We start from the raw sequence: 23,949 nt of genomic DNA, 5'->3' as shown, positions 1-23,949 counted from the left end.
TCAAGAATTCACAGTTTCGTTATTATAAAGATAATTTAGGCCGCCTCAGCTGATTTATACAGTTTACTCTGGTGGTCATCATTTACTTCTCGTTGCTCCTTGGCTACTCTTCTCCACACATCTTCGTCATTTCCATCATCCAAAAGCCCGATTCTCATCGTAGCCAAGAGGTTGACAGCAGCCGTCAGATGTCCGTAGACTCCACCGTAGAATGCCTTGGTAGCATCTAAGCCATGGGACGCTTTCAACAACTGAATTCCGCCGGGATGCTGGTTCATGAAGGGGGTGATATCGTGTATCACTTTTTGAATAATGATGTAAATGCGGCCACTGTGACTGGCAGAAGCAAGTATGTCCTTGAACTGTTTGGGAGTAATGAGAGGAAGCTTGGAGATTGGTGTGCCCCAATTGAGCTGGCTCTTCATTCTATTAATTACTCGCTGTTGTTGCTGGATTTGAAGCTGTGTAATGAGATCTTTTGGGGTTTTACAGAGTTCGTCAACCATACCGATTTTGCTCAATATCCATATGAACCACTTGGTGGGATCATAAGCTAGGTGTGACGATTGTGAACGGTAGTCGTGGGGAAACTCATGATGATAGTTCTGTGCTGCGTTTCCATAAGTAAGGAATGCCATAAGAGGATTATTGCAATTTTGCGATGAATTCTTATCATTGAATGGCTGGGTAGGAATTGTTGCTTGAATATGTTTAAGGTGACAGACAGACTGCGTGAGAAGAATGGGCTGCTGAGAAATGAACATCCGAAGAATGCCAGGGTACAAAAGGCCATTGATCACAGTATCGTTGCATATGGTAACTGTGACGAGAACAGGTATGACAATGGTACTAATGAACCAAAAAACAAGATAGAGTCTTTCCTGCTGCAACACAACCAGTCTCATCTGTTCTTGGTAAGCTCTCTTCTCTGAATCAATCTCATCAAAAAAGTCATCTTCGTTGTTGTCGTCGATTTCATTCTGAATCACGCTCTGCTCATCAGGAAATTCATGCTGCACAAAATCTTCATAAAATTGAACAATTTTTGGTTTTCTTATTAGCCACCCATAATGTGCCCAGGCGAAACCTCTCTTGATCAGGTATGGATCACGCTCGGTATCATCGGTATATTGGTGGTGAGCCCGATGTAAAGTAGCCCACCAACGAATGGAACCAAGGCCAATTCCAGCCCCAAAAATAGCAAAATACCACAGAAGTACCCCGTACTTGACTCTATAGGTATTATGGGCAAAGCATTTGTGATATCCAGCGGAAAATGCCAATAGCATCACATGATAGTAGATGAAAGAGAACTTGAAAGTGGCAGAATTTTCAGGTAAAAGTGATTTGGCATAGAAGAAAACATACACCAATGCCAATGCCGGCAAGACAGCCACAGTAAATGTATTCGTATAGTTTATTCGGGTTAAAAAGTCCCGCTTTCGCCTCCGCATCAGGTTCATTCGGGCATTCTTTATATGTGAGGCCTGGTTGAAAATGTGGCTCAGATTTTGAGACGATGATATCTTCTCGCCGCCCAGAGCTGGCTTGCGCCGTTGGACCCTCGCCGGAATTTTATCAGGAGTCCACTCTGCTTCTACCACAACCATGGTGTGCTAATTTGCGGCTTGTTGGAAATTGGCTGCGACATGCGACATGCAGTACACCGGTTTCAGATAACGGTAAGAGGGGAATCGAATTTTGACTAATTTTCTTTGTTAAAAGTACAAGGAACTACAAATAAAAATTCACGAGTGGCTAGGAACACATTTGTCACAGCACAGAAAATGAGTATAAACCACAAACTACCCTACATTACTACCATCGACGTACTGCATACTTGTCGCGTTCTCAATTCTCAACTCTCCAAAACAATTTCTCCACCATGTCTGCCCAGTATCCCAGCCAGACGCTGACGGTGCCTGGGAAACCCAGGCCCAACCCGAGTGCTACATCTAGCATCTCATACACTCCCACAGACACCTCCATTCCTCCTAAATTGTATGACAAGGTACCCAACTTGGACATGTACAAAAAGCTTAAAGATGCCGAGCGTCAAATTGACCTTGTAAATGTTAGAAAAGGGCTTGATTTTCAATCCATCCACTCCAAATCCATTCAACCATCCAACTTTCCACGAGAAACCGGAATTTTACGTGTGTTTATTTACAATACTTGTAGTAACCAACCATGGCAGAAACAGCTGGCCCAAGAACGTGGAGACATTACGGCTGACAATGCCGGCGAACCTTCGTGGACACTTCGTGTAGAGGGGAAACTTTTGCGTGACGACAAATCCCTGACACTGACACAGGAAAATCTGAACTTGAAGTTTAGCTCGTTTTTGTCGGGATTGTCAGTTGATTTGGTGCCCAACGACGACTATCCAGAAATGCAAGCAGCGCAGTCCAATATCATCGAATGGAGAGACACATCCCAGCAGCAAATGGAGAACATGTACTCCAATAACGCTTCTAATAGGCTGCTGGAATTTGACGGGTTGGACGTGAAGAGAAACGGAATGTATGATCTCGAAGCCAAAATTGCACTTTTGATAAAGTCAGATAATTCAAGACTTGGTCTCAGTCCCGAGATGGCACAATTTATTGGAAAGGAAGAGGCTACTCAACAGGAATTACTATATGCGGTATGGCAATATGCTCTCTTCAAAAGGTTGTTCAAATGGAACGATTCCTTGTCAAACGTACCTGCTGCTCCAACAGACTCGTCTATGAACGGAATGAACAGACCAGACGACACCACAAATGACTTGACCGTCGTGGAATGCGATGAGTACCTCTCAGAGCTTCTTAAGGTTCCCAACTTCCGATTTACCGACCTCTACAAACTTCTTTACAGTCACTTCAAACCCAGAAAACCAATAATTTTGGACTACACCGTCAACACGAAAAAGTCAACGACTTTGGGAGACCTTGTGGTGGATATTCCCGTTGAACTTCCTCTTTCACTCAGTTCCATCCAAAAGCAAAATGTCGAGCGTAACAAACAGGCCTATGAATCGCTCACAAAATCAGATGCAGAAATCCAAACCTTGAATCACAAAATTGCTTTAGGAGTTGTTGCGTTACAGCAAGCCAATTACCGCGAGAACTTTTATAGAGATTTGAGTTCGGATCCAGTCAACTTTATGAAACAATGGGTCGAGAGCCAGCTGGAAACTCTTAGGGCTTTGAAGAGTGACGAGGGTTTCCACGAGCAAACTGTCAGAAGGGCTGATTACTACGAGAAAAATGATGAACTATTGAAGGAAAAGATAGATATCATGCTCGGGGCCAACAGAATCTAGTGTGTGTATTATATAGTGAAGACTCATTCTTCATAATCTTCGTCGTCTGTGTCTGGAATTTGTTGCACGAATACTTCACCTTCATCAGACTCAGGCTCTTCTTCACCGTCTGCGGGTTGCTCATTATAATCAACAGTTCTACGGGTGGAGCGAGTACTGTTACTCAACCCTTCAAACCTTTCGAGCAACTTGGTGATAGTCGACAATTGCAGAAGCAAGTTCATAACTGGCTTAAAAAGCATGGAACTGGAAGTGATAGGGTCTTCTAGGCCTGGCCTTATACCCAATTTGAGAGCCAAATGATCCGTGAACTTTTTAAGCAGCACCACATCGTTTGCTACCTCAAACCATATTGGACCTTCATCGACAGGTTGAGCAACTTCTTCTCCGTTTTCAAATGAAACTCCGTACGTAGCGAGAGATTGAGCCAACATTTTATATACATCTTCAACGTAAAGTTTGAAGCGAGAGGGGAGCCGATTCGGCAACTCATTAATGTTGTTTCGTACACTCTTGAACCGGCGTAAATTGGAGAGACCTCCATTGTCTCCTTCTGCCATCCAGCACAAATAAAAGCGGCCAATGTTGAAGCCACAATCGCCCACCAAAAGCTCATCGAGTCTGAGACGCAAAGGATGCAACAACGGGTCTGAGGTGGGGTCCATAAAAGCTGGAGAATCATCCTTCTGTTTCTTGGAATTCTTCTTGTCCAATTGTCGTTTGGCCGTCTCGGCATGTTCGTAGCCTTTTAAAACATAATGCAGAGCATAGCTTGTTTCTTTGTCAACTACAATATCATGGTTTTTGAGCTCGCTCGTGATGTAATTTTTCATCGAATCAGAAGCTATGAGACTCCACTCAGCCATTGTGACCAACATTGTGAGTCTGTCAAATGGATCTTTGAGGCCGTTTAATCCTAAGCTTTCGAAATCTGGCTGGTCATAAAAAGGGTTGCTTCCAATGGAGGGTTGAGGATAAACGTTGATTTCTTCAAGTCGAATTTCCGGGTTCTTGGGATCGAGAGTTTCGTATTCGACTTCACTAACTTCTGGCTTGAGAATTGCTGAAGAACCAGACCACTTGTTTGGAAGTCCCAATGATGTAGAAATAGTCTTTAAATCGTTTATAGCTTGCTTCTGTGAAGTGAGTGGAATTTCCCTCTTTCTGTTGAGAATGAGTGCCGCTAGTTTACAAAATAAAGATTCCATCTCCTCACTAACGTGCTGATCCCCATCGAGTCCCAAACCTTTTTCGAAATCCTGAGGGCCCAAGTAGCCCACAAATATTACATCCTTGAATTTTTGAAGATATGATACAAGATAAAGAATGTCAGATGCATACGGTGAAGGCGTAACAGGGAATCCCAATGCTAGCTTTTCCTCTGTAGCTTTGCTATTTTGGCTAGCGTCCATAATATTTTCATCGTAAAGGTCATAATAGAGACCTACCAACGGCCCCACTAGCTGTTTGGCAGTTTTTTGACGATTGTTGAGAACAGTTGTTCGACCAGTAGAGGTCAAAGTGCGGGTTTGAAGTTTACGTTTTTTCGTTATGGGATTGGTCTTTGTTTCAGATTGAAGGTTTGTTGCATCGTCCTTAGGAGGTATGGCTGATGAAGACACTTCAGGATTGTTCGCTGGTGAAGACAGATCTTCGTCTTTTGTATCAGATCCACTGCGATCAGCCTCAGTTTCTGATTTTGCTTTGTCAGTTTGAATAGAAGGAAAATTGAGTAAAGCCTGCTTTCTCTTCTTGATTGTGCCCAGAGTAATACGACCACGAGGCAGATTTCTTGCACCTTGCTTGCCACCACGAGAGCCAGGGCCCTCCACAGGGATATGGTCCAACCGAAACTTTGAAATTTTGGCCTCGTAGTGGTTTTTAGCTGAAGAATCAGCAGGCGATGGCTCTACAAGAGCCTCCATATTCTTGCGAGGACGCCCTAATCTTTTCGTTTTTTCAGCAGGATTGTACTCCACTAGCTTCACAGCTGGTATTTCCGAAGCCAAGGGTGTCTCAGAATTAGCAATGGCTTCAGATATCACATTTTGGGGCACTTGTCTGTGGTAGTTTTCGTAAGCAGTGGTTCGTAATTGAGCATCGGGATGATTTTCCAAATCAAAACTCATCATATGTATGCCAGAAGTATTGGAAGCTTCATCGTGGCTGGCTACGGAGTCTTCGTGGGGCGCATTCACGTATTCATTTAACCTTAAAACGTTGGTGATGGACGTGTCTTCATGGTCTACCAGATTGGGTTCAGGCTGTCTACTGGCACTCGACACCTCGTAGAGTTCTTGTTCGCCTATGGACGGATCGATATTGGCGTCCATAGAATCAAAGGTTCATTACTTTGCGAAATGCTAGTGGCAGTAGCAACTAGTCACAGTGGTATATATGGGGCTCGGTGCAGGAAACTTCACCAAGCGCGTTCGCAGCCGCGTAGATACTCATTTTAAGTAGAAATAGCCATGACCGATTTAGGATACGGAAACTTTGGAGATGGCGGATTTTCCGATACTGCAACGGGAGGGTTCCAGGCAGACGTAGATGGGTCTCAAAAGCCGCAACAAACTCGTTCAAGTATTACTCCCGTGACGATAAAACAAGTGATCCAGGCAGTGGCTTTGGGACCAGATCTTGATTTCCGCATCAATAACGTGGAGTTGAACATGGTTCGTGTGATTGGAGTGCTCAGAAAGGTGGACACGAATGCCTCGGCCGTGAATCTTACGATTGAAGATGGTTCTGGTTCGATGGAGGTGCGTAAGTGGACTGATGAAACCGCGTCTGCTGCCGAAGCAGAGAAATACTCGCTGTACTTGAACCAGTATGTTAGCGTGAGCGGAGCATTGAAAGAGTTCAACAACAAGAAGGGAATACAACAGGCTACCATTCGACCCATACTGGACCATAATCAAGTTATATATCACCACTTGAGTGCCATCAGCCACCACTTGAAGGCACAGGGCTTGCACGTGCGTAGGAAGCCAGAGAACGAAAATGGACTATTTGTTTCTGAAAATGGAGGAGGTGATTCGTTACAGGAAAGAGTGCTTCAGGTTATTAATGAACTCACTCCCTCAATGCAAGAAGGTGTCCCCCTCCAATTAATTGCCCAGAAAGTCAACGCCACTGATGACAGCGTCGAAAACGAATGCCAGGAGTTGGTACAGAGCGGAAGAATCTACCTGACTTATGATGACAGGACTTACTTGGGTCTTTAGTAATACTTGTATATTGGTTCTATTAATTTTATGTCCCTAGTTTGAAACCTGCCTTTGATGATTCATTTGTTTGTGCACAAAAGAAGGCGCTCCATAAGTCGTTATTCGTGACAGTTTCTCCCTCTCCATTCCCCTTATTAATCATCGTGTCAATTCCTCCACTGGTCATTAGTGCCATAGATTCAGCCTTCGTCAAATCTCGCTCTGATGATTGCGAAATTCTCCCAGCTATGTCGCCGTCTTTGGACTCCAAATAGCCAAGTCTCTTATTCGTCGACATCAACAAAATACTCTCCTCAACCGTGTTTTCAATAGCAAACAACCATACGGTGGTGACTTTGGTTTGGCCAATTCTATGAATACGGGAAATTGCTTGCAACTCCAAAGATGCATTCACCAATGGTTCACACAAAAATATGTGGGTGGCATTGATCAAGGTCAACCCACTTGCTTGTGCTTTGGCGTTTAACAAAAAACATGTAATGTTATTGCTTGGATCCTTAAACTCCTCAACACTATCATACTTGTTACGACGACGACCCGAGCCAACTTCTGGTGTGAGAGTTCCATAAGATCCCAAGTAAGATATGTCCGCAGCCTTGAAAGCTGTGCCTAAAATGTACAAGAGATCTTGCCATTGACTGAAAATAACAATCTGAACTCGAGGATTCTGACTCCTGAGATATAAAACATGTCTCACAATGGTATCTACTTTCGAACTGTAAAAGTTCTTGAGTTCAATATTCTGAATATCTTCAACTACCACATTGTCAACAGGATGATAAATGGAATGTAGATTTTTGGCTGGTTTGTGTCGATCTGCGATTTTGTTGGCTTTCAAGTCGGGCTTATAATGTGTGAAATTGTATACTGTCGATGCATTAATGGCAGTCTTACACAAGGGACATGTCTTCAGAGTGACTAGCCACCGTTCCAAACATTCCTTGCAGTACTTGTGTCCACACTGAGTCAAAGACCCGATAGTGATTGTAGAACGACATATAATACACATCAATTCTTCATTATTTTTGGGTTCATTGGACATTGTGCCTCCGGATAACGATTTGAGGTACCGAAACTTGGCTATAGCCTTACCTTTTTTGATGCTCAAATTGGAAGAAAGATTGATATAGCTCTGCTGTTGGCGTTGAACCAACTTAAGATCAAGTGCTTCTTGATCCATGCTAAAGTGCTTCGTCTTGACACTGTCAGAAATCAACTGAAGCTGCTTGAAGTAGTCAATTCTCGAATTGAATACTGCATTACAAGACAAGTTGAGTTCTCTTTGTAAAAGCACCAAGGCAAGCTTTTGGTTCTCGAAAATGTTTCGGATCTTCTGCCCCATTGAGTTTAACATTTCATGATACACTTGAGTGGCTTCACGATCCAAGATTTCTTCACCCTCTGTTTCGTTCTCTAGTTGTCTCAACTCTAAAACAAGCTCCTGCAAGGAGCTTCGAACGTTGACTTTGACTGCGAGTCTCTCGGCCTGTAACTGTTCCAAAAAATCTTTGTCATGGACTCTGCTTGCTTCTAGCTCAAACTCCTTTTTTTCCTGGCTCTTTTGTATAGTGGTAATTTTCGTGGCATTTTCATTTCCATTAACAGATTCACCTCTATCCAGCAAAATTTGTGTCAAAGCATGCAAGTAACACGATGCCAAGTCTTGATCCACAATGGATTGTTCGTATTCTTCACCATTGGGATCTTTGTCGTGGCTCACAAGAGGTTTGCAAAGAATTTCCACAAGCGTTGACATCCACTTATTAATCACCAAAGCCTGTGCATTGAGTTGATCGCTGATTCTTTTCACCTTGTCAAAATAAAGTGTTTGTCTTATGCCGACAGTTTCATCCTTCAAATGGCTAACGTTGATAGTAGGAGCAAACCGGAAAAACTTACGAGAAGTTTTAGGAAGCAAAACATCCCCGTTGTCCTCCTTTAGCTTTCCATTGTCATCATACCACCCTCTGTTTGTAATTCTCAGTTTGACAACCTTCTCGACTGATTTAATGGATCCCTTTAAAAGATCCTGCCGGGTGTGTTCCGCAAAATCGTAATACTGCTGTTCTAAAGCACGGTGTGTCTCTTCTTTATTACCCTTGACATCTGAGGTTGTCCTTGGACTTGTTTGAAGTTGCTCTTGAGGAATTTCACTAATGAAAGAGGCCACCTCGTCCGTGAAATCATTTTCCTTGATACGATATAGCAGACTGGATACCTTAAATGACTTTAATTGTAGTTTTTCAATCTTTTCACCATACTCAGCATCATAGCACTGAAAATGGCACGACGCAATAAGAAAGTAGAATTTGTGCAACAACGTCAACCATGATCTAATCTTCATACGAATGGTGCGTATTTGCTCCTCGTACTTGAAAATGATCTCACTACCTTCATGTTTCTTCTTACTTGCGGAAGATTCTGACTCGTCTATTGTGTCGAAATCGTCGTCATCGTCAAGAGGAGTGAGGTTCTCTCGCTTGCGTAGTTCTTGATACTTCGAGGCAGTCTTCTTTAGAACGAGCTTCAACCGATGAATCACCTTTTCTGCTTCATAGGAACCGACACTTAGAAAGCCTAATGCATCTTCGGGAAGTAAGATGAACTCCAAAAATTGTCCCACCTCAACATAAGTCAGAATTATCGATCTTTCAGCTTCGGTGATCTGGTCAGAAGCCTTCTCCAACATATCATCCAAGACCTTATCTAAAGTCTTTAATTGCTGTACTGTTGCAACAATACGATTATTGTAGGATGAATTCCTTGAGCGGTAGCGCTTTGAATTGAGATTTAGGTTTCCAATCTGAGGATTGCTGCAAACTTGTCTTAACCTCACGAGCCAAGAACGCATATAAGCTAAAATTGTTGGCGATGGATCCCAGTCCTCAAGAACAGGATTCCCATTTATGTCAAGACAAACAGAGGCGAGGAAATCCTCAAAAAGTTGATTATAGTTTTCTTGTTCAACCAAAGAAAACGGAACTGTCATGAGAATTCTCCGCTGCTCAGGCAATTGAATATCATCATGTACCATGTCTTTGGTGTGACGAATCCCAATTTGTGACCAGAGCGACACGAAAGATTCGTTAGCGTTTGGCTCATATTTCGAAGTTATTCTAGCCCACGAGTTTTTCGCTAACTCACCCACAAAAAGGATCGAGCTTCAAAAACTTGAGAATGGAATGCAAATCATTGAAATCTTTTTTAATGGGAGTTCCTGATACACCCCAGGCATGAAATCGTGGAATTAGGGCAGCACTTTGAAACGCCCGGGAAAACTTCGAAGACACCATTTGAACCTCATCTAATACAACTCTCCAAAATTGAGATAACATCAACGGAGACTGGTATTCTTGGTTTCTGTAAATGTCAGGTATGTTGTTATGCTCGATAGAAAGTTCTAGCTCATCTTGCAATGCCTTTTCGTAATCTGTCTCTGCGTCATCACCCGACTTTAGATTTGCAACTTTTGGTTTCTCGGTTCTAATAGTAAGTTGAAACATGGCAGTGTATTTTTGAAGAAGTTCCTCTCTTCCTGGATCCACAGACAGCTTAGAGTCAACCGCCTCATTCACCATGGATTTTCGTTTGGATGCTGTTCGTGTAGGTTTGTTACGAGCAGAGTATAAAGCATAGTCGAGCTCTTTTGAAATCATGGTGTAAGTCGTGAACACAATATCGAATCGACGAAGATATTCCGCAATCATACCTGCATTTCCTCTCAACCGGGGGTACTTGTCAACTCCTTGATAAACTGTGACAGCCAACGAAGGAGCTAAGCGCATTACTTCCTCGACCCACTGCTTTAATATAGAATCAGGAGCAACCACCAAAGTGGTTTTGGCCTTAATGACAGTCTTGAGATCACCATATGAACGTAATCTAATCTCTATTGGTTCGTTGAGATCTTCTAGGGAACGTCTATGCAATAGACTCAAGGCAGCGACCTCTACGGTCTTCCCTAATCCCATCTCTTCCGCCAATAAACCTTTCGCTGGTGAATATTGTTGCCTTTTCAGTTCGAGGTACTGGTATGTTGTCACTAAATGTTGACACATTCTTTTGGACGAGCACAAATTGCCCGTGAAGCTATTAAACCAGAAAGTTTCTTCATGAAAAGTTATTCGAATCCACCCGAAACATATTTTGTTTAAAAATTCCGAGGTTTGGTTATCAATTTCTTCGCCTGTAGTACTTCCATCCTTCAACACTGCCTCTAAACTGGCATAAAAGGAATCAGAAATAAGTTTCACCGGAATACATCGGTTCGTCTCCCAGTCATACACAACATTTTCTCGTTGTAAGAGCCACCCCACCGTTTTCTTCTGAAATGGGAGTAAGTTGGTTTCAAGCTCTGGAATATCAAAGTCCTGCGTAACCGGCGGTAACCTCGATGCGTGAGTAGCAACCGTTTTATAAAACAATTCTGGGTTGATCGGCTCGTCAGCTAGTTGCTCATATTGATGAGAAGCTTCAAATTGAGTTGGTCTAGTAGTGGATACTAGCAGTATCAATGGTGAAAATTTGTTCAGAATTTCAGGGGGAAAGAATGACGTTATTGACTCCCTAATGCTGATATGATAATCGAAGTTTATAGTGATTTTGTTGTCAGGGACATTGAAAGTCAATTGAAAGTGAGGTCCTTTGACGTCTATATGAGGATACTTTAAACGGGAGGCAGGAAGACACAAAATATCAAGTTCTGCTTTGATAGGAATTAGGTCTTTGTGTGTGAAATTTAATGACAAAAGGGTATCGGATCGAAGTGAAGGAAGTGTTGTAGAATTGAGATAAAGCAACTCTCCCGTCTTATCCGCGCTTAGTTTGATATGGTTCGTTTTGAGCTCATAAATGTCTTGCTCTAAGGTTGAAAAGTTGTTAGGGTTGAACTCAGTATACTGAGATAAATCGATGGGTGAGTCGGCAAGTACCAGTATACTTCGATGAGATAAAGATATCCATCGGTCACTTTCATATTCTGGTTCTTCTTCTTTCGAGGTTTCGTCTGGTGAATAGTAGTTCTCTAGCCCTTGATAATGTCTATCTTCTATAATAAGGTCATTTCTAAGCCTTCGCTTTTTGGTTGCCTTCGGTTTTTCAGAGACGACCACTTGATTTTGAAGAGAGGAAAATTTTCCAAGATGATCGGAATGGAAATGTATAATCTGTGGGTGCACCGTATACTGTTCAACCCCCTTATCTCCTAAGCTACTCATAGCTACGACAAGCTGAATGGATCCACGAGATAAGAAATTTCGCAGCTGCGAAATAAAGCTGCGAAAGTTGAAAATTAAAGCTGCGAAATCCAAGACTAAAAGCCAAGAATCGAATATAGTAATCGTACCACATAACTATTACGCTATAAAAAACTTAGATCTTTACAGGGACCTGCTTCTGTTTTCTCCTCTCTAATATCGACGCACCACCCAAGTCTAAATCAAACAAATTATTTGCTTGCTTTGGAGCATGCTTATGCTGATGACGAGGCATTTGTTCTGCATCGCGTACAACCCGGCCCAGTCTATCCACAAGCTCCTCATTATCTTCCTCCTCTTCTTCAACGAGATCACCTATAACCGAGGCATTCATTCGTGATGAGAAATTCTTTTCCTCTCCCATTCTATGGACTGCGGTAGAAATGTCAAAAGCATCTCTCATTGCTACCGCTGCTGGCGAATAGACGTCGTTCTTCATGAACTTCTTAGAATAACGACTGTTGATAGCTTGCACCGGATGCGTTGCCTTCTTTTCACTGGTATGTAACTTCTTGGGTGGGGGCATGGTCTCTTTGGTAGTACCCTTCAATATCCATGGATCGTTCAAAAACTCAGAAATGGAGTAACGTTGGTTAGGGTCAACTGTTAATAGCCTTGAAACACAGTATTTGGCCTCGGTCGAGATTTCGTCCCACCATGGAGCCAAAAACGTATACTCTCCCTTGGCCACTTTTTCAGTCAAAGTCTCGATTCTCTCATCGTAAAATGGAGGAAATCCACAAAGTAAAGTGTACAATACACACCCAAGAGCCCACATATCTACCTCACGCGAATACTTTTCGTCTCTAACGATTTCTGGTGCGGTATATCCAACAGTTCCACACGGCGTTTTCGTATTATGTTCCCAAATCTGTTTGGATAACCCGAAATCTGCCAATTGAACTAAACCAATGGTGCCGCCTCCAACGCCTTGTACAAATTCTCCTTCGTCTCGCTTAGTAGCTGGGTCATCGGATTTGCGTAACTTCGAGATAGGGTTCATACTGGGACGGAATTCAATAGGTGTGTAGAGCAAATTTTCTGGCTTTATGTCTCGATGTACAATGCCAACTTCCTCATGCAAATACTTTAGTGCTTTACCAACTTGGGTGATAACATGACGGGACAAGTCTTCTGAAAAATAGGTGTAGTTGACGATAGCAGTGAAGATCTCACCACCAGCAGCCAACTCCTGGACAATATAATAGTATGGCTCAGAATCGATAAACTCAACAAACAGGACAATATTGGGGTGATCCAATTGTCTCAAGATGGTCACTTCCTTCAAAACAGCCTGTTTCTGAGCCTGGTCCATCTGGAATTTTCTCAAGATCTTGACTGCAACGTAATTACCAGTATCAAGTTGTTTAGCCTTATGAACCACAGAGAACGCACCTTCACCCATTTGATCCAAGATTTCATATCTCTCGAGACCAGGATACTTTTCGTTCTTGCGCTGCTCCTTCTGAAGGTTCTCCTGTTCCACGATCTGCGAAGCAACCTGAGAATAATCCTTGGTTTCTTTGGGATTGGTATCGGTCAAAGTAGCAGTAGCCGAGGTCAAGTCAGCTTCACTCACGGTTCTCATTCTAACATCACGAATCTGAACTCCATCCGCATCCACAGCCAGCGAGGGAAGATTGGATATGTCCACAAGACCATCGCCATCAAATTTGGTTGAAAAGGTGGGATCTTCTTTTCTCTTCAACTCATTGGCCTGTTTGCCATGTCTAATAAACGCCTTAAGGTTTTCAAACATGGTTCTTAGCGCTGAGTAATGTGGTTATCACCGTGAAAATTAGTTAACGATAGATTTTAACCTCGGATTCCGATCTTATAAATCTGAGACAAAAAGCAACTATACCAAACAGACAATGCTTATCACAGTAGTATAACCAAGACTATAGGATGGCGAGGAAGCAGTCAACGGAACAAAAATCTAACGAAGTGGAAAGTCCAGAACTTGACAATAATCAAACAACTTCGTCAATATCTGGATCAAATCCTTTATTAACGATGCCTTTAGCTCGCGACATTTTCAATTGCTGTTGTGGCCGCGGGTGTCTGGGTGTCGGCAATCGACGGAAACACATGCTGACAAACCGGACGCGCAATATTTTAGGGAGAAGGCTTGAGCCTACGCTAAGCTTGAAAGCACATGACGCAAGTACACCTACATTTCCTTTACTTGTATGGTTGTTTTTGATGGTTTTGGTGCACGGGTGCCGTCCACATGCTCCGGAATACCGAGCGCGTTGATATACGGCGCGCTTACGTAACTATCATGTAGGGTCGCCGAAATATTCGGGGAATCTACGCTCAAACCTACAATGACTCCACCCGCAATTGTGTTCACCGACTGGGACGGTACCGTGACATTACAGGACTCCAATGACTACCTCACGGAGAACATTGGATTTGGCAGGCCCAAGAGATTAGAGATTAATGATGACATTTTAGATGGAAAGATTTCATTTCGTGATGGATTTAGAAAGATGTTGGATTCGATTACCACTCCGTTTCCAGAGTGTATTGAATACTTGCTCAAACACATCAAGTTGGACCCGGGGTTCAAGGAATTTTACCAATGGTGTGCTGCCGAGGGAATTCCTGTGATTGTTGTGAGTTCAGGAATGAAGCCCATCATTTATGCCTTGTTGGAAAATCTTGTTGGAGAAGAGGCAATCAAAAACATTGAAATCATGTCCAATGATGTTGTAGAGAACCATCCTAGTGCTCCTGGTGGCTGGGAAATCATTTACAAAGATCCAGAATCGGATTTTGGTCATGATAAATCCAAGTCTATTAGAGAGTATTTGGCCAAGAATGGATACACTGATTCTTCCAAATTGCCATTGATGTTCTATTGCGGAGACGGAGTCAGTGACTTGTCAGCAGCAAAGGAAACCGACCTTTTATTTGCCAAACATGGAAAAGATTTGATCAAATATTGTATCAGGGAAGGCATACCATACACCGAGTTCAACAGTTTTGCCGATATTTTTGCCAAGACAAAAGCCATTGTCAATGCAGGTGGCGCCAATATCAAGGACTACATCGAGAACTAGACTAGATATAGGAGGCTCAAGATGTAATCTTGCATACTCCGTATTCGCCCGACATGCGGCTTGTAGATGAAAAATAGCCAATAGAGGTTTCAAACCATAAAGGTATCGTACGATACTTTGTAGGATTAAGCTATATTTAGCCTAGCAGCCGGCAACAGCCTAAAGTAGAAACAGCAAGTGGAACTCATTTTGCATGTTAGCAGGTGCATTGACTAGTATCTCCTCTTCCTTCCTCCCGGCCCTATTCCTTCCCTGCAGTCCTTCTCGTAACTTAAAACCGCGCCCAGATAACTTCAGAGGTTATATAAGTTGCCAAGTCCTCCATTTTTATCTTCACCATGTCTGACGCTTCTGGCGAGCTACACAGAAGAAGGACTGCTAGTGGCTCACTCTATGGATCGGAAATAGATAGTTTCCATTCCGTAACTCAAAACTCAAAATGGAAGAATCTCAGACAAAAATCATTCACAATACTTAGAAAGTATGGGTCGTTTATAGGACCTGGTATCATGGTTTCAGTGGCATATATGGACCCAGGTAACTATGCCACAGGTATAACAGCTGGTGCCTCCAACAGATTCTCCCTTTTATTCATCGTTCTAATTTCCAATATCATTGCCATTTTTCTTCAAAGTTTATGCATCAAGTTGGGCTCAGTAACCGGCTACGATCTTGCCCGTTGTTGTCGAGAATACCTTCCCAAGTGGCTCAATATCATTCTCTGGATCCTTGCGGAAAGTGCAATCATTGCAACTGATGTGGCTGAAGTTATAGGTTCAGCTATTGCCCTTAATATTCTTCTTAAAATTCCACTTCCAGCAGGCGTGGTAATTACAATAGTGGACGTTTTATTTGTGCTAATGGCGTATCGCAACGACACTTCCTCTACCAAGTTTGTCAAGATGTTTGAGTATGCAGTTGCTTGTCTTGTGGTGGCCGTGGTGGTTTGCTTCGCAGTGGAAATTGCCCATTTACCAGTCACTTCAGAAATGGTTCGTGAGATCTTCAGAGGTTATGCTCCTTCGAAAGAAATGGTCCAGGGAAGTGGCTTGACCATTGCTACTGGTATCATTGGATCCACAGTTATGGTACACTCATTATTTTTGGGTTCTGGTCTCGTTCAGCCTAGATTGAGAGAGTACGATGTAACCCACGGTCTTGTGGATCTTGATCTGGTATGTTCTGAGGACGAAACTACAGCAGATACCGTCTCAGAAAAATCGTCTACCAGAGTTAAAACTACTCGTATCGACAAAGAAGCTCTCTTCTTTTACAAGAGTTACAAACCATCGTACCAATCAATTCAATACTCGTTGAAATACTCAATTATTGAACTTGTGGTTACGCTTTTCACATTTGCACTTTTCGTCAACTCGGCTATCTTGGTGGTGGCTGGAGTTACCCTCAACGATACCCCAGAAGCCATCGATGCCGACTTGTACACTATTCATGCATTGCTCTCCAAAAATTTGGCACCTGTTGTAGGCACAGTTTTCATGCTTGCGTTGCTTTTCAGTGGTCAAAGTGCTGGTATCGTCTGTACTATTGCTGGACAAATGGTAAGTGAGGGCCATATCAATTGGAAGCTTAAACCATGGGTGAGAAGACTAGTGACAAGAGCCATCTCAATTATACCTTGTTTGGCCATTTCTGTTGGTATTGGACGGTCCGGTTTGGGACTCGCCTTGAACGTTTCACAGGTTGTGATTTCCATTCTTCTTCCCCCATTAACGGCTCCTCTTATCTACTTTACATGCAAAAAGTCCATCATGAAAGTGCCATTACCCAAGGAGATGCAGTCAGATGATGAAGACGAAGTAAAATACAAATATCTACACAACAATTGGCTCACATCCATCATTGTCTTTGCCATCTGGCTCTTTGTGCTGGCATTGAATATCTACGCGATTGTTGACATGGCCAAAAATGGTGTGGCCGGCAGTTAGCGATAAACCTTAGTATAATACACACATCCATACACCTCAAGGTCGTGTCGCTTGCAAGGAGCATTTTCCCGATTGTTAAATCCAACGCCTCAGGACGAAGCTTTATCAACTTACGTATACGAGCCATTGGTGTTGAATAATTGTTAATTGCCATCACCGGTGCCCAATTCCTTTGCATTTTGCATTTTGCTGTGCCATTGATTCCTTTTTGTGGAGAAATCATTGCTGGCCGCAACAACCTAGGTTACATCTAACACCTTAATCTAAAAAGATTGAGTACTATATGTCGCCCAATCTACTTCAAAAACTTCACTTGACCAAGGCCAACCAAAACGTGACAGTTAACTCTCTCCACAACATTGAAACCATGGAGAACATCTCGCAACAGCACCAGCCAATTGTGACACCCCAAGACCAGATGTTGGCTCAATCGCAGGCCCAGGCCCAGGCACAAGCCCAGGCTCAGGCTGAACACGAGCTACAACAGCAGAGAGCTCAAGAAGCTATCGAGAGGTCGCTTCTTCCTCAAAGATCGACCGTAAGTAAGGGCAAGTATTCATTGACAGATTTCCACATAATGAGAACATTGGGAACAGGATCGTTTGGACGAGTCCATTTGGTCCGGTCTGTGCACAATGGCAGATATTACGCTATAAAAGTGTTGAAAAAGCATCAAGTGGTTAGAATGAAGCAGGTGGAACACACAAACGATGAAAGAAGAATGCTTAAATTGGTTGAACATCCTTTTTTGATTCGGATGTGGGGAACGTTCCAGGACTCTAAAAACTTATTCATGGTGATGGACTATATTGAAGGTGGTGAGCTCTTTAGCTTGTTACGGAAATCTCAACGGTTCCCCAACCCAGTAGCCAAGTTTTACGCTGCTGAAGTGATATTGGCATTGGAATACTTGCACACCCACGACATCATTTACCGTGATTTGAAACCTGAAAACATATTATTGGACAGAAATGGACATGTCAAAATCACCGATTTTGGGTTTGCCAAAGAAGTCAGCACTGTTACCTGGACTTTGTGTGGAACCCCTGACTATATCGCCCCAGAGGTTATCACTACCAAGCCCTACAACAAGTCGGTGGACTGGTGGTCGTTGGGAGTGTTGATCTTTGAAATGTTGGCTGGTTACACTCCATTCTACGACACCACCCCCATGAAAACTTATGAAAAGATTTTGTCCGGTAAGATTCATTTCCCTAGCTACTTTCATCCTGATGTTATTGACTTGTTGACCAAACTCATCACTGCTGATTTGACCCGAAGGCTAGGAAACTTGCGTAATGGACCCGCCGATATCAGAAACCATCCATGGTTCCAGGAAGTTGTGTGGGAGAAATTGCTCGCCAAAGACATCGAAACGCCGTATGAGCCTCCTATTACTGCCGGTGTGGGAGACTCATCGTTATTCGACCACTACCCAGAAGAACAGTTGGACTACGGCTCGGTAGGCGAAGATCCTTACGCTCTGTACTTTACCGAGTTCTAACGTTTTATGAGACACAGTATACTATACTGACCTATAATACATGTATTTATAATTCAAGCTCTAAATACTTTTTTACACTCCAAGCACACATAAAACAAAATCATACTTGTGTCTTTACGCCGCTGCTGTGACTGGAAAAACACACAATCCTTATTGCTACAACGCGGACACTCTTTATCTGACCTTGGCAACGTTGGATCGTTTCCTATATCTTGAACAACACCCGCAGTTTCTCCAATATTTGTCATTAATTCGTGACGATAAACTTTGGGATTCTCAGCCAACTCAGTATAATCACAATTTCGGCAAGAGTACAAGAGCCGTGAATTCTCTTTATCTTCTCTTGGATACAACATATTGTTGCACTCGGCGCAGAATCGAAAAGACGCCATGTTTTGTAGTGTCCCGTCTTCAATCCAAGCACCGTAAAGATGTTGAAGTTGAGATTGAATATAGGGTCGGCGTGCCCCTACCAACTTTTCGCGAGGATTCTCAAATTTTCAGTCGACGGAAACAGTTGATACTACCATGAAGTCCGTCACCATGATGCGTCGTGCCGTTGTTCCTTGCGTGAAAAGGGGCGTTTTCAGGAGTTCTGTGCTTGCTGTTCGTCATAACTCAACCGCAGCCGCAGAGCCAGCTTCCCAGGCACAGGTTGACCCAAAGATCTCCTCCATAGTCGATCAGATTTCCACCTTGACATTGTTAGAAACGTCTTCATTGGTCAGTGAGTTGAAGACGAGACTCAACATCTCCGACATTGCACTTCCAGCCGCCGGGGCCGCCGCTCCTGCAGCAGCAGCAGCTCCAGCTGAGGAAGAGGTGAAGGAAGAGGTTGAAGAAAAGACCATCTTTGCCATCAAATTGGAGTCATTTGACCCTAAATCCAAACCAAAGGTTATCAAGGAGGTTAAGAGTATGTTGGGCTTGTCATTGGTGGAGTCCAAGAAATTTGTTGAGGCTGCTCCAAAGGTGTTGAAGGACAATGTTGCCAAGGAAGATGCCGAAAAGATCAAGAGTACGTTGGAGGCATTGGGAGCAAAGGTGGTTTTGGAGTAGATTAACTTGTAAATATTGCATCTACGATAGCTTTGGAAAACGTAGGATTAAACATCTTCAAATTCGTCTTCCAATTCGTTCAATTCGTTCAATTCGTCAAAGTCGTTCAGTTTCTTAGCACTCAGGTCTATCGATTTGTGCTTGTGAGTTGTGCTATCTTCAGTATCTAGTAGCTCATTAATCGAAGACACCAATTGTGCGATTGATGGTATGGGCTCGTTGTTGCTTTCAGCAACGGTTTGACTCTCCTCACCAACAACTTGCAATATTCCAGATATGGACTCGAGAGCTCCAAGCAAATATGTTTCGTCACTTCCAACTGCTTGAGACACAAGATTGTTAACTGCCTTTTGTAGTCGGTTTGTTTCCATTTTTGGGGAAGTCATACTAAACAATTACAAAGAACAAAGTAGTTTAGAACAAGTCACAAAAAACCAGAAGAAATTATTACACGAAATACTATATATAATTCTGACACAAATAACTTGGTGCGACTAATTTGCAGCTAGTTGCACTTTCATCATTTTCGCGCACAAGAAATAACCCTTCTATTTATAAAAATAACTTTATTAACAGCATTTCTTGTTTTTCCATGCTAGTACAATAGCTCCCCAGTCATAGCCTCCATGCCACTTCATCAGAGCTCCCTTTCTGAGTTGTGTCTTCGAAATCGCAAGTTTGCTACAAAAGACAAAATCAAACCATGGCTTCAAAAAATACTCCAAGCCCGCAAGGGTATAAATATCGTGATTGAAAGGTCAGATTCCAACAAAATCATCTTTCGCTGTAAGCCTGTTTCCAAGCGTGATCTGGAGGGCAAAGCAGTAAGACAAAGCACATGTCCATTTAGGGTTCGTGCCAACTATTCTAGTCGTAATCGAAGCTGGTCTTTGGTTGTTATTAACGAATGGCACGATCACGAATTAGAACCACATGGGCTTGTTCCTGTGCTTTCTCCATCCATGGAAATCTTCGAAGGGTCAGAACCTAAGAAAGAAGCAATTCTTTCTTCACGCACTTCCACTCCCAAGGCCAGACAAAAGGATTCCCACTTTAAGGTATTCAATTCTTTGACATCAGATCCTGAAAGCAAACTGCTGAATTACATTCTCAATCTTCTCACAAACGAGGTTAATTCACTAATCAAAGAAACTGTGTTGGATAATAGAGCACTCAGTGATAATGATAAAAGCAGCATACTTCGTGGTTTTTCGAGCCAGTTCCTTAATGATTACAAGAATGTCATGTCACCTCCATCTAAACCGTCTGGCTTGAATAGCTGGTTGTCAACTCCTAACACTAGCCATACTACCCTTAACCCCAATCCAAGTGCCAACCTTATTCCTCTTACGCCATTATTGAACGAATCTGACCAGGATTATACAGATACCGAGTCGGCAACGGCAAACACACACCCTCAAGCTGCTCTCGAAAGCTTTACTCATCTACCAGGACTCAACTTGAATCTCAATTCTAATACGATTCAGCTTCTGCTGCTGATCCAAAACCAAGCCCAACAACTTCCTTCTTTCAATTCCATTCAAAATCAGCTACCCTTCAGTCCAACATTGGGGAGCTACAATGGCAATGGCTCATCTACAACACTCAATCCTTCTCATTTGCACAACACAACGAAGTCCAGCTCCAATGTCATTTTTGGGCTAAATGAGTTCAAGCTCAACGGACCTAGCACCTCACCCGCCGCAAATGTCTCCACCGATACATTTGCATCGTCGTTTCCTCAAACCTCAAATGTTATGAACAATCAGTCTGCTCTTTCAATTCCTGGCTTGTCATCCCCGAGCAATAATGTCATCCATAATAATCCTTCCACGTCCCAGTTAATGTATCGTGATCCTCTTGCAAGCTTTGCCCATTCAAGCCATCAACATCACGGACTTGCAAATATTTCTGATGGGTGGTAGGAACAATAAAGGATACACCCAAAATGCCAAAACCATTAAAACTGCTTTAACCCCAAACCATACAAACTTCTTAACCCAGAACCATGAAACTTTAACTACTCCAACAGTAACTTCAATCATGTTTGCTACACCTTGCTACCTGGTAAATTTTGCAATACATCTATCTCTGCTATAACGTAAGCTCAAGTGTCGCACTAATTCTCAATGGCAATCGTGAACTTCACTACCATGGCCAACTTCGATGGGTCCACAATAATAGTACCTTCCATTTCTATGGCCAATGTGCCTCAATTGGCCGTAGATCTCCTCATCCATACACTCAAACTTGAAAAAGTGGGTTCCTTGGACGACAAATACTTATATCCATTCAGTGCTCCATTCGATAGAATGCCAGAAGAAAATCCAAAACTTGGAATTTCATCAGCTGTTGAGATATATTATCTGAAAGAATTACAAGTAACGGCCATACAGCAGAGATCACCTATATTACCCGGGTTCACAGAGCACTACGTTAACGAGACAATTGCACCATTTTTAAGTCAGCACAAGTTCAGAAATGTTTGGATTCTTGATTCTGTGGATGCTGGTATGAGTGAAGGTTTGCCATCAGGAACCATGAAAGTGTTCTCGAATCTGGAAATGCTTCGAGTTTCGCTCGAGAGCTTAAATATTGGTGGCGGTAACAAATTACCTGATCCCACCAATGTGTGTCATTCGCTCTATGCCTGCAAGCTAGTGGCGAAGTTGATTTCTCCTGGAGCTCGAAACTTCGAACTAGGTACTATTGTCACATATATTTACGAAGGAGACAATTTCAACGAGGCGGAAAAATTGAGTGATAAAGTGGCCGAAATATGCGAGTGGAAAATCGAATCCTGGAAACGGCCAGTCAGTTGGTCAGGAGTCTATGGAGACCGTGAGGTTCCAACTGCCATGGAGGAGGGATTGTATGGTTAAAAAGAGTCAAAAGTCATTTGTACCAACTCCAAAGTGGTTCATTTAATCCGCAGTTAAGTACTCTATCTAGTAGTTGAGTGCATACTCTATGGATGCGGTGTACCCGTACACCCCCAAACCACAAACTACCGCTACTGCCTTGTCACTCAAGTAAGACTGGTGCCTGAAAGGTTCTCGTTGGTGGACGTTGGTGATGTGAACTTCAATGAACGGAATAGCAGTTCCAAGCAAGGCATCTCGAATGGCCACAGAAGTATGAGTATATGCCCCAGCATTTATAACAATGAATCCCACACCATCCTGTTTTGCCTTATGTATCCTATCAACAATAAATCCTTCAGTATTACTTTGAAAAACTTGGAGTTCACTGCCATCTTTCTTCAGATCTGCCTGGTCTCTTCCGGCCTGTTCTATATCTTTCAAGGATGTGGTGCCGTATTTCTCGGGCTCTCTGGTACCCAAAAGGTTGAGATTGGGACCATTAATTAGCAACACTTTCTTGACCATATTGCAACTTGCTGTGCTCACAAGACTCTACTGGGCAAATATTGTAGGCCAATGCACCCGAACATTATCGCGGCAGCTCATTTTGTAATCATTTACTAGTCGCGAAAAACTAAATTGATCTCATAGTTAAGAGTTGCACGCCACGCACCATGGTGCGAATTTTGAGGACTAAATTAAAATTACCCTCTACAATCATGGAGCCGTTTTCAGAAACAACCTGGAAGTACACAACGCTGCCCAATCCCGAGTGGACTCCAGGGTCAGGAGCGTCAAATGATGAGTGGAAAAAGTACAAAAAAATTGCAATTGATCCATACGACTCCAACCGTGAGCCAGTCGACAATTACAAAATGTTGATATCCGCCGTTGTTCCTCGGCCTATTGGGTTTGTTTCCACGGTGAGTACTAATGGTATGAAGAATTTGGCTCCGTTTTCCTACTTTACAGTCATGAACCATGATCCGCCAATTTTCTCATTGGGGTTTTCCGCTATGACAGGAAAGTACAAAGATACCTGTGCCAACATTTTGCAAACTGGCGAGCTCACCATCAGTATCATCTCAGAGTGGTTTCTCGAGGCTGCTAATTTCTGTGCTATAAATGCTCCTTCTGAAATTGACGAATGGGAACTTTCTGGATTGACTCCAGTCGAGTCGCAAAAGGTTAAACCTCCACACGTCGCCGAGTCTGCGTTCTCTATCGAGGCCAAACTAGTGAGTCACCACGAGTGGAAGTCTAAATCAAATCCAGAGCTCACCAGTGGAGTCACATGTCTCGTAGAGGGAATCAACTTTCATGCTCGTGAAGATGTAGTCGATGAAGAAAAGAAGATCTTGGACATTTCCAAGTTGAAGCCAGTGTCGAGGTTGGGAGGAATCACATATGGCCGCACCACCGAGGGCTACCAGCTTCCAAGGCCATCGTACAAATGAACTGGGAAAAAGTGGAATGGATAGAGTTCTTAACCATTGCAAGTTCATTTCCCTACAGCTAATAATTCAATTGCCGCAGCTAATAAAGATTTTACACAATTTTACTCAGTCTTTCAATCAATTTCTTGGATCTCTTGCTGAGCGTTTTCATTGATAAACGGTCAACTTGCCTATAACTTCCCTATAAACTAAAGTCTTTTTACTTTTCGCAGCCATTTGAAGCGGCTGTGCGATTGTTCTTGCACCCCACACAATTTTC

General features: G+C 42.9%; 16 protein-coding genes across 16 annotated transcripts; 9 read left to right on the top strand and 7 right to left on the bottom strand. All coding sequences in view use genetic code 12, as the record gives it.

The window, feature by feature from the left end:
• Positions 1-35: 35 nt before the first annotated feature.
• On the bottom strand, positions 36-1,610 carry OLE2 (Ole2p; the record flags this gene model as incomplete). Its single annotated transcript, XM_001487028.1, has 1 exon — positions 36-1,610. The coding sequence occupies one exon, from the start codon at positions 1,608-1,610 to the stop codon at positions 36-38; it is 1,575 nt and encodes a 524-aa protein (XP_001487078.2).
• A 275-nt stretch (positions 1,611-1,885) lies between these two features.
• Positions 1,886-3,307, top strand: PGUG_00454 (uncharacterized protein; the record flags this gene model as incomplete). Its single annotated transcript, XM_001487027.1, has 1 exon — positions 1,886-3,307. The coding sequence occupies one exon, from the start codon at positions 1,886-1,888 to the stop codon at positions 3,305-3,307; it is 1,422 nt and encodes a 473-aa protein (XP_001487077.2).
• A 23-nt stretch (positions 3,308-3,330) lies between these two features.
• PGUG_00453 (uncharacterized protein) lies at positions 3,331-5,640 on the bottom strand (the record flags this gene model as incomplete). Its single annotated transcript, XM_001487026.1, has 1 exon — positions 3,331-5,640. One exon carries the CDS (start codon positions 5,638-5,640, stop codon positions 3,331-3,333), a length of 2,310 nt encoding a protein of 769 aa, XP_001487076.2.
• A 138-nt stretch (positions 5,641-5,778) lies between these two features.
• On the top strand, positions 5,779-6,534 carry RFA2 (Rfa2p; the record flags this gene model as incomplete). Its single annotated transcript, XM_001487025.1, has 1 exon — positions 5,779-6,534. The coding sequence occupies one exon, from the start codon at positions 5,779-5,781 to the stop codon at positions 6,532-6,534; it is 756 nt and encodes a 251-aa protein (XP_001487075.2).
• A 28-nt stretch (positions 6,535-6,562) lies between these two features.
• Positions 6,563-9,571, bottom strand: PGUG_00451 (uncharacterized protein; the record flags this gene model as incomplete). Its single annotated transcript, XM_001487024.1, has 1 exon — positions 6,563-9,571. The coding sequence occupies one exon, from the start codon at positions 9,569-9,571 to the stop codon at positions 6,563-6,565; it is 3,009 nt and encodes a 1,002-aa protein (XP_001487074.2).
• A 106-nt stretch (positions 9,572-9,677) lies between these two features.
• PGUG_00450 (uncharacterized protein) lies at positions 9,678-11,753 on the bottom strand (the record flags this gene model as incomplete). The annotated part of the gene is made up of 1 exon (XM_001487023.1): positions 9,678-11,753. One exon carries the CDS (start codon positions 11,751-11,753, stop codon positions 9,678-9,680), a length of 2,076 nt encoding a protein of 691 aa, XP_001487073.2.
• Positions 11,754-11,907: 154 nt separating this feature from the next.
• RCK2 (serine/threonine protein kinase) lies at positions 11,908-13,551 on the bottom strand (the record flags this gene model as incomplete). The annotated part of the gene is made up of 1 exon (XM_001487022.1): positions 11,908-13,551. One exon carries the CDS (start codon positions 13,549-13,551, stop codon positions 11,908-11,910), a length of 1,644 nt encoding a protein of 547 aa, XP_001487072.2.
• Positions 13,552-14,122: 571 nt separating this feature from the next.
• PGUG_00448 (putative phosphoric monoester hydrolase) lies at positions 14,123-14,860 on the top strand (the record flags this gene model as incomplete). Its single annotated transcript, XM_001487021.1, has 1 exon — positions 14,123-14,860. The coding sequence occupies one exon, from the start codon at positions 14,123-14,125 to the stop codon at positions 14,858-14,860; it is 738 nt and encodes a 245-aa protein (XP_001487071.1).
• Positions 14,861-15,198: 338 nt separating this feature from the next.
• Positions 15,199-16,806, top strand: SMF12 (divalent metal ion transporter; the record flags this gene model as incomplete). Its single annotated transcript, XM_001487020.1, has 1 exon — positions 15,199-16,806. The coding sequence occupies one exon, from the start codon at positions 15,199-15,201 to the stop codon at positions 16,804-16,806; it is 1,608 nt and encodes a 535-aa protein (XP_001487070.2).
• Positions 16,807-17,089: 283 nt separating this feature from the next.
• On the top strand, positions 17,090-18,310 carry TPK2 (cAMP-dependent protein kinase catalytic subunit; the record flags this gene model as incomplete). Its single annotated transcript, XM_001487019.1, has 1 exon — positions 17,090-18,310. One exon carries the CDS (start codon positions 17,090-17,092, stop codon positions 18,308-18,310), a length of 1,221 nt encoding a protein of 406 aa, XP_001487069.2.
• A 53-nt stretch (positions 18,311-18,363) lies between these two features.
• PGUG_00445 (DNA-directed RNA polymerase II core subunit) lies at positions 18,364-18,702 on the bottom strand (the record flags this gene model as incomplete). The annotated part of the gene is made up of 1 exon (XM_001487018.1): positions 18,364-18,702. The coding sequence occupies one exon, from the start codon at positions 18,700-18,702 to the stop codon at positions 18,364-18,366; it is 339 nt and encodes a 112-aa protein (XP_001487068.1).
• Positions 18,703-18,838: 136 nt separating this feature from the next.
• On the top strand, positions 18,839-19,369 carry PGUG_00444 (mitochondrial 54S ribosomal protein bL12m; the record flags this gene model as incomplete). The annotated part of the gene is made up of 1 exon (XM_001487017.1): positions 18,839-19,369. The coding sequence occupies one exon, from the start codon at positions 18,839-18,841 to the stop codon at positions 19,367-19,369; it is 531 nt and encodes a 176-aa protein (XP_001487067.1).
• Positions 19,370-19,995: 626 nt separating this feature from the next.
• AFT2 (Aft2p) lies at positions 19,996-21,294 on the top strand (the record flags this gene model as incomplete). Its single annotated transcript, XM_001487016.1, has 1 exon — positions 19,996-21,294. The coding sequence occupies one exon, from the start codon at positions 19,996-19,998 to the stop codon at positions 21,292-21,294; it is 1,299 nt and encodes a 432-aa protein (XP_001487066.2).
• Positions 21,295-21,498: 204 nt separating this feature from the next.
• PGUG_00442 (uncharacterized protein) lies at positions 21,499-22,251 on the top strand (the record flags this gene model as incomplete). The annotated part of the gene is made up of 1 exon (XM_001487015.1): positions 21,499-22,251. One exon carries the CDS (start codon positions 21,499-21,501, stop codon positions 22,249-22,251), a length of 753 nt encoding a protein of 250 aa, XP_001487065.2.
• A 66-nt stretch (positions 22,252-22,317) lies between these two features.
• On the bottom strand, positions 22,318-22,758 carry DQD1 (Dqd1p; the record flags this gene model as incomplete). Its single annotated transcript, XM_001487014.1, has 1 exon — positions 22,318-22,758. One exon carries the CDS (start codon positions 22,756-22,758, stop codon positions 22,318-22,320), a length of 441 nt encoding a protein of 146 aa, XP_001487064.2.
• Positions 22,759-22,907: 149 nt separating this feature from the next.
• On the top strand, positions 22,908-23,690 carry PGUG_00440 (uncharacterized protein; the record flags this gene model as incomplete). The annotated part of the gene is made up of 1 exon (XM_001487013.1): positions 22,908-23,690. One exon carries the CDS (start codon positions 22,908-22,910, stop codon positions 23,688-23,690), a length of 783 nt encoding a protein of 260 aa, XP_001487063.2.
• Between the last annotated feature and the right edge of the window lie 259 nt (positions 23,691-23,949).

The sequence above is a fragment of the Meyerozyma guilliermondii genome, genomic scaffold (genome assembly GCF_000149425.1).
Source record: "Meyerozyma guilliermondii ATCC 6260 scaffold_1 genomic scaffold, whole genome shotgun sequence".
Lineage (NCBI taxonomy): Eukaryota > Fungi > Ascomycota > Pichiomycetes > Serinales > Debaryomycetaceae > Meyerozyma > Meyerozyma guilliermondii.
The sequence above is the reverse complement of the archived record's forward strand: the minus strand, read 5'-3'. Positions and strand labels throughout refer to the sequence as shown.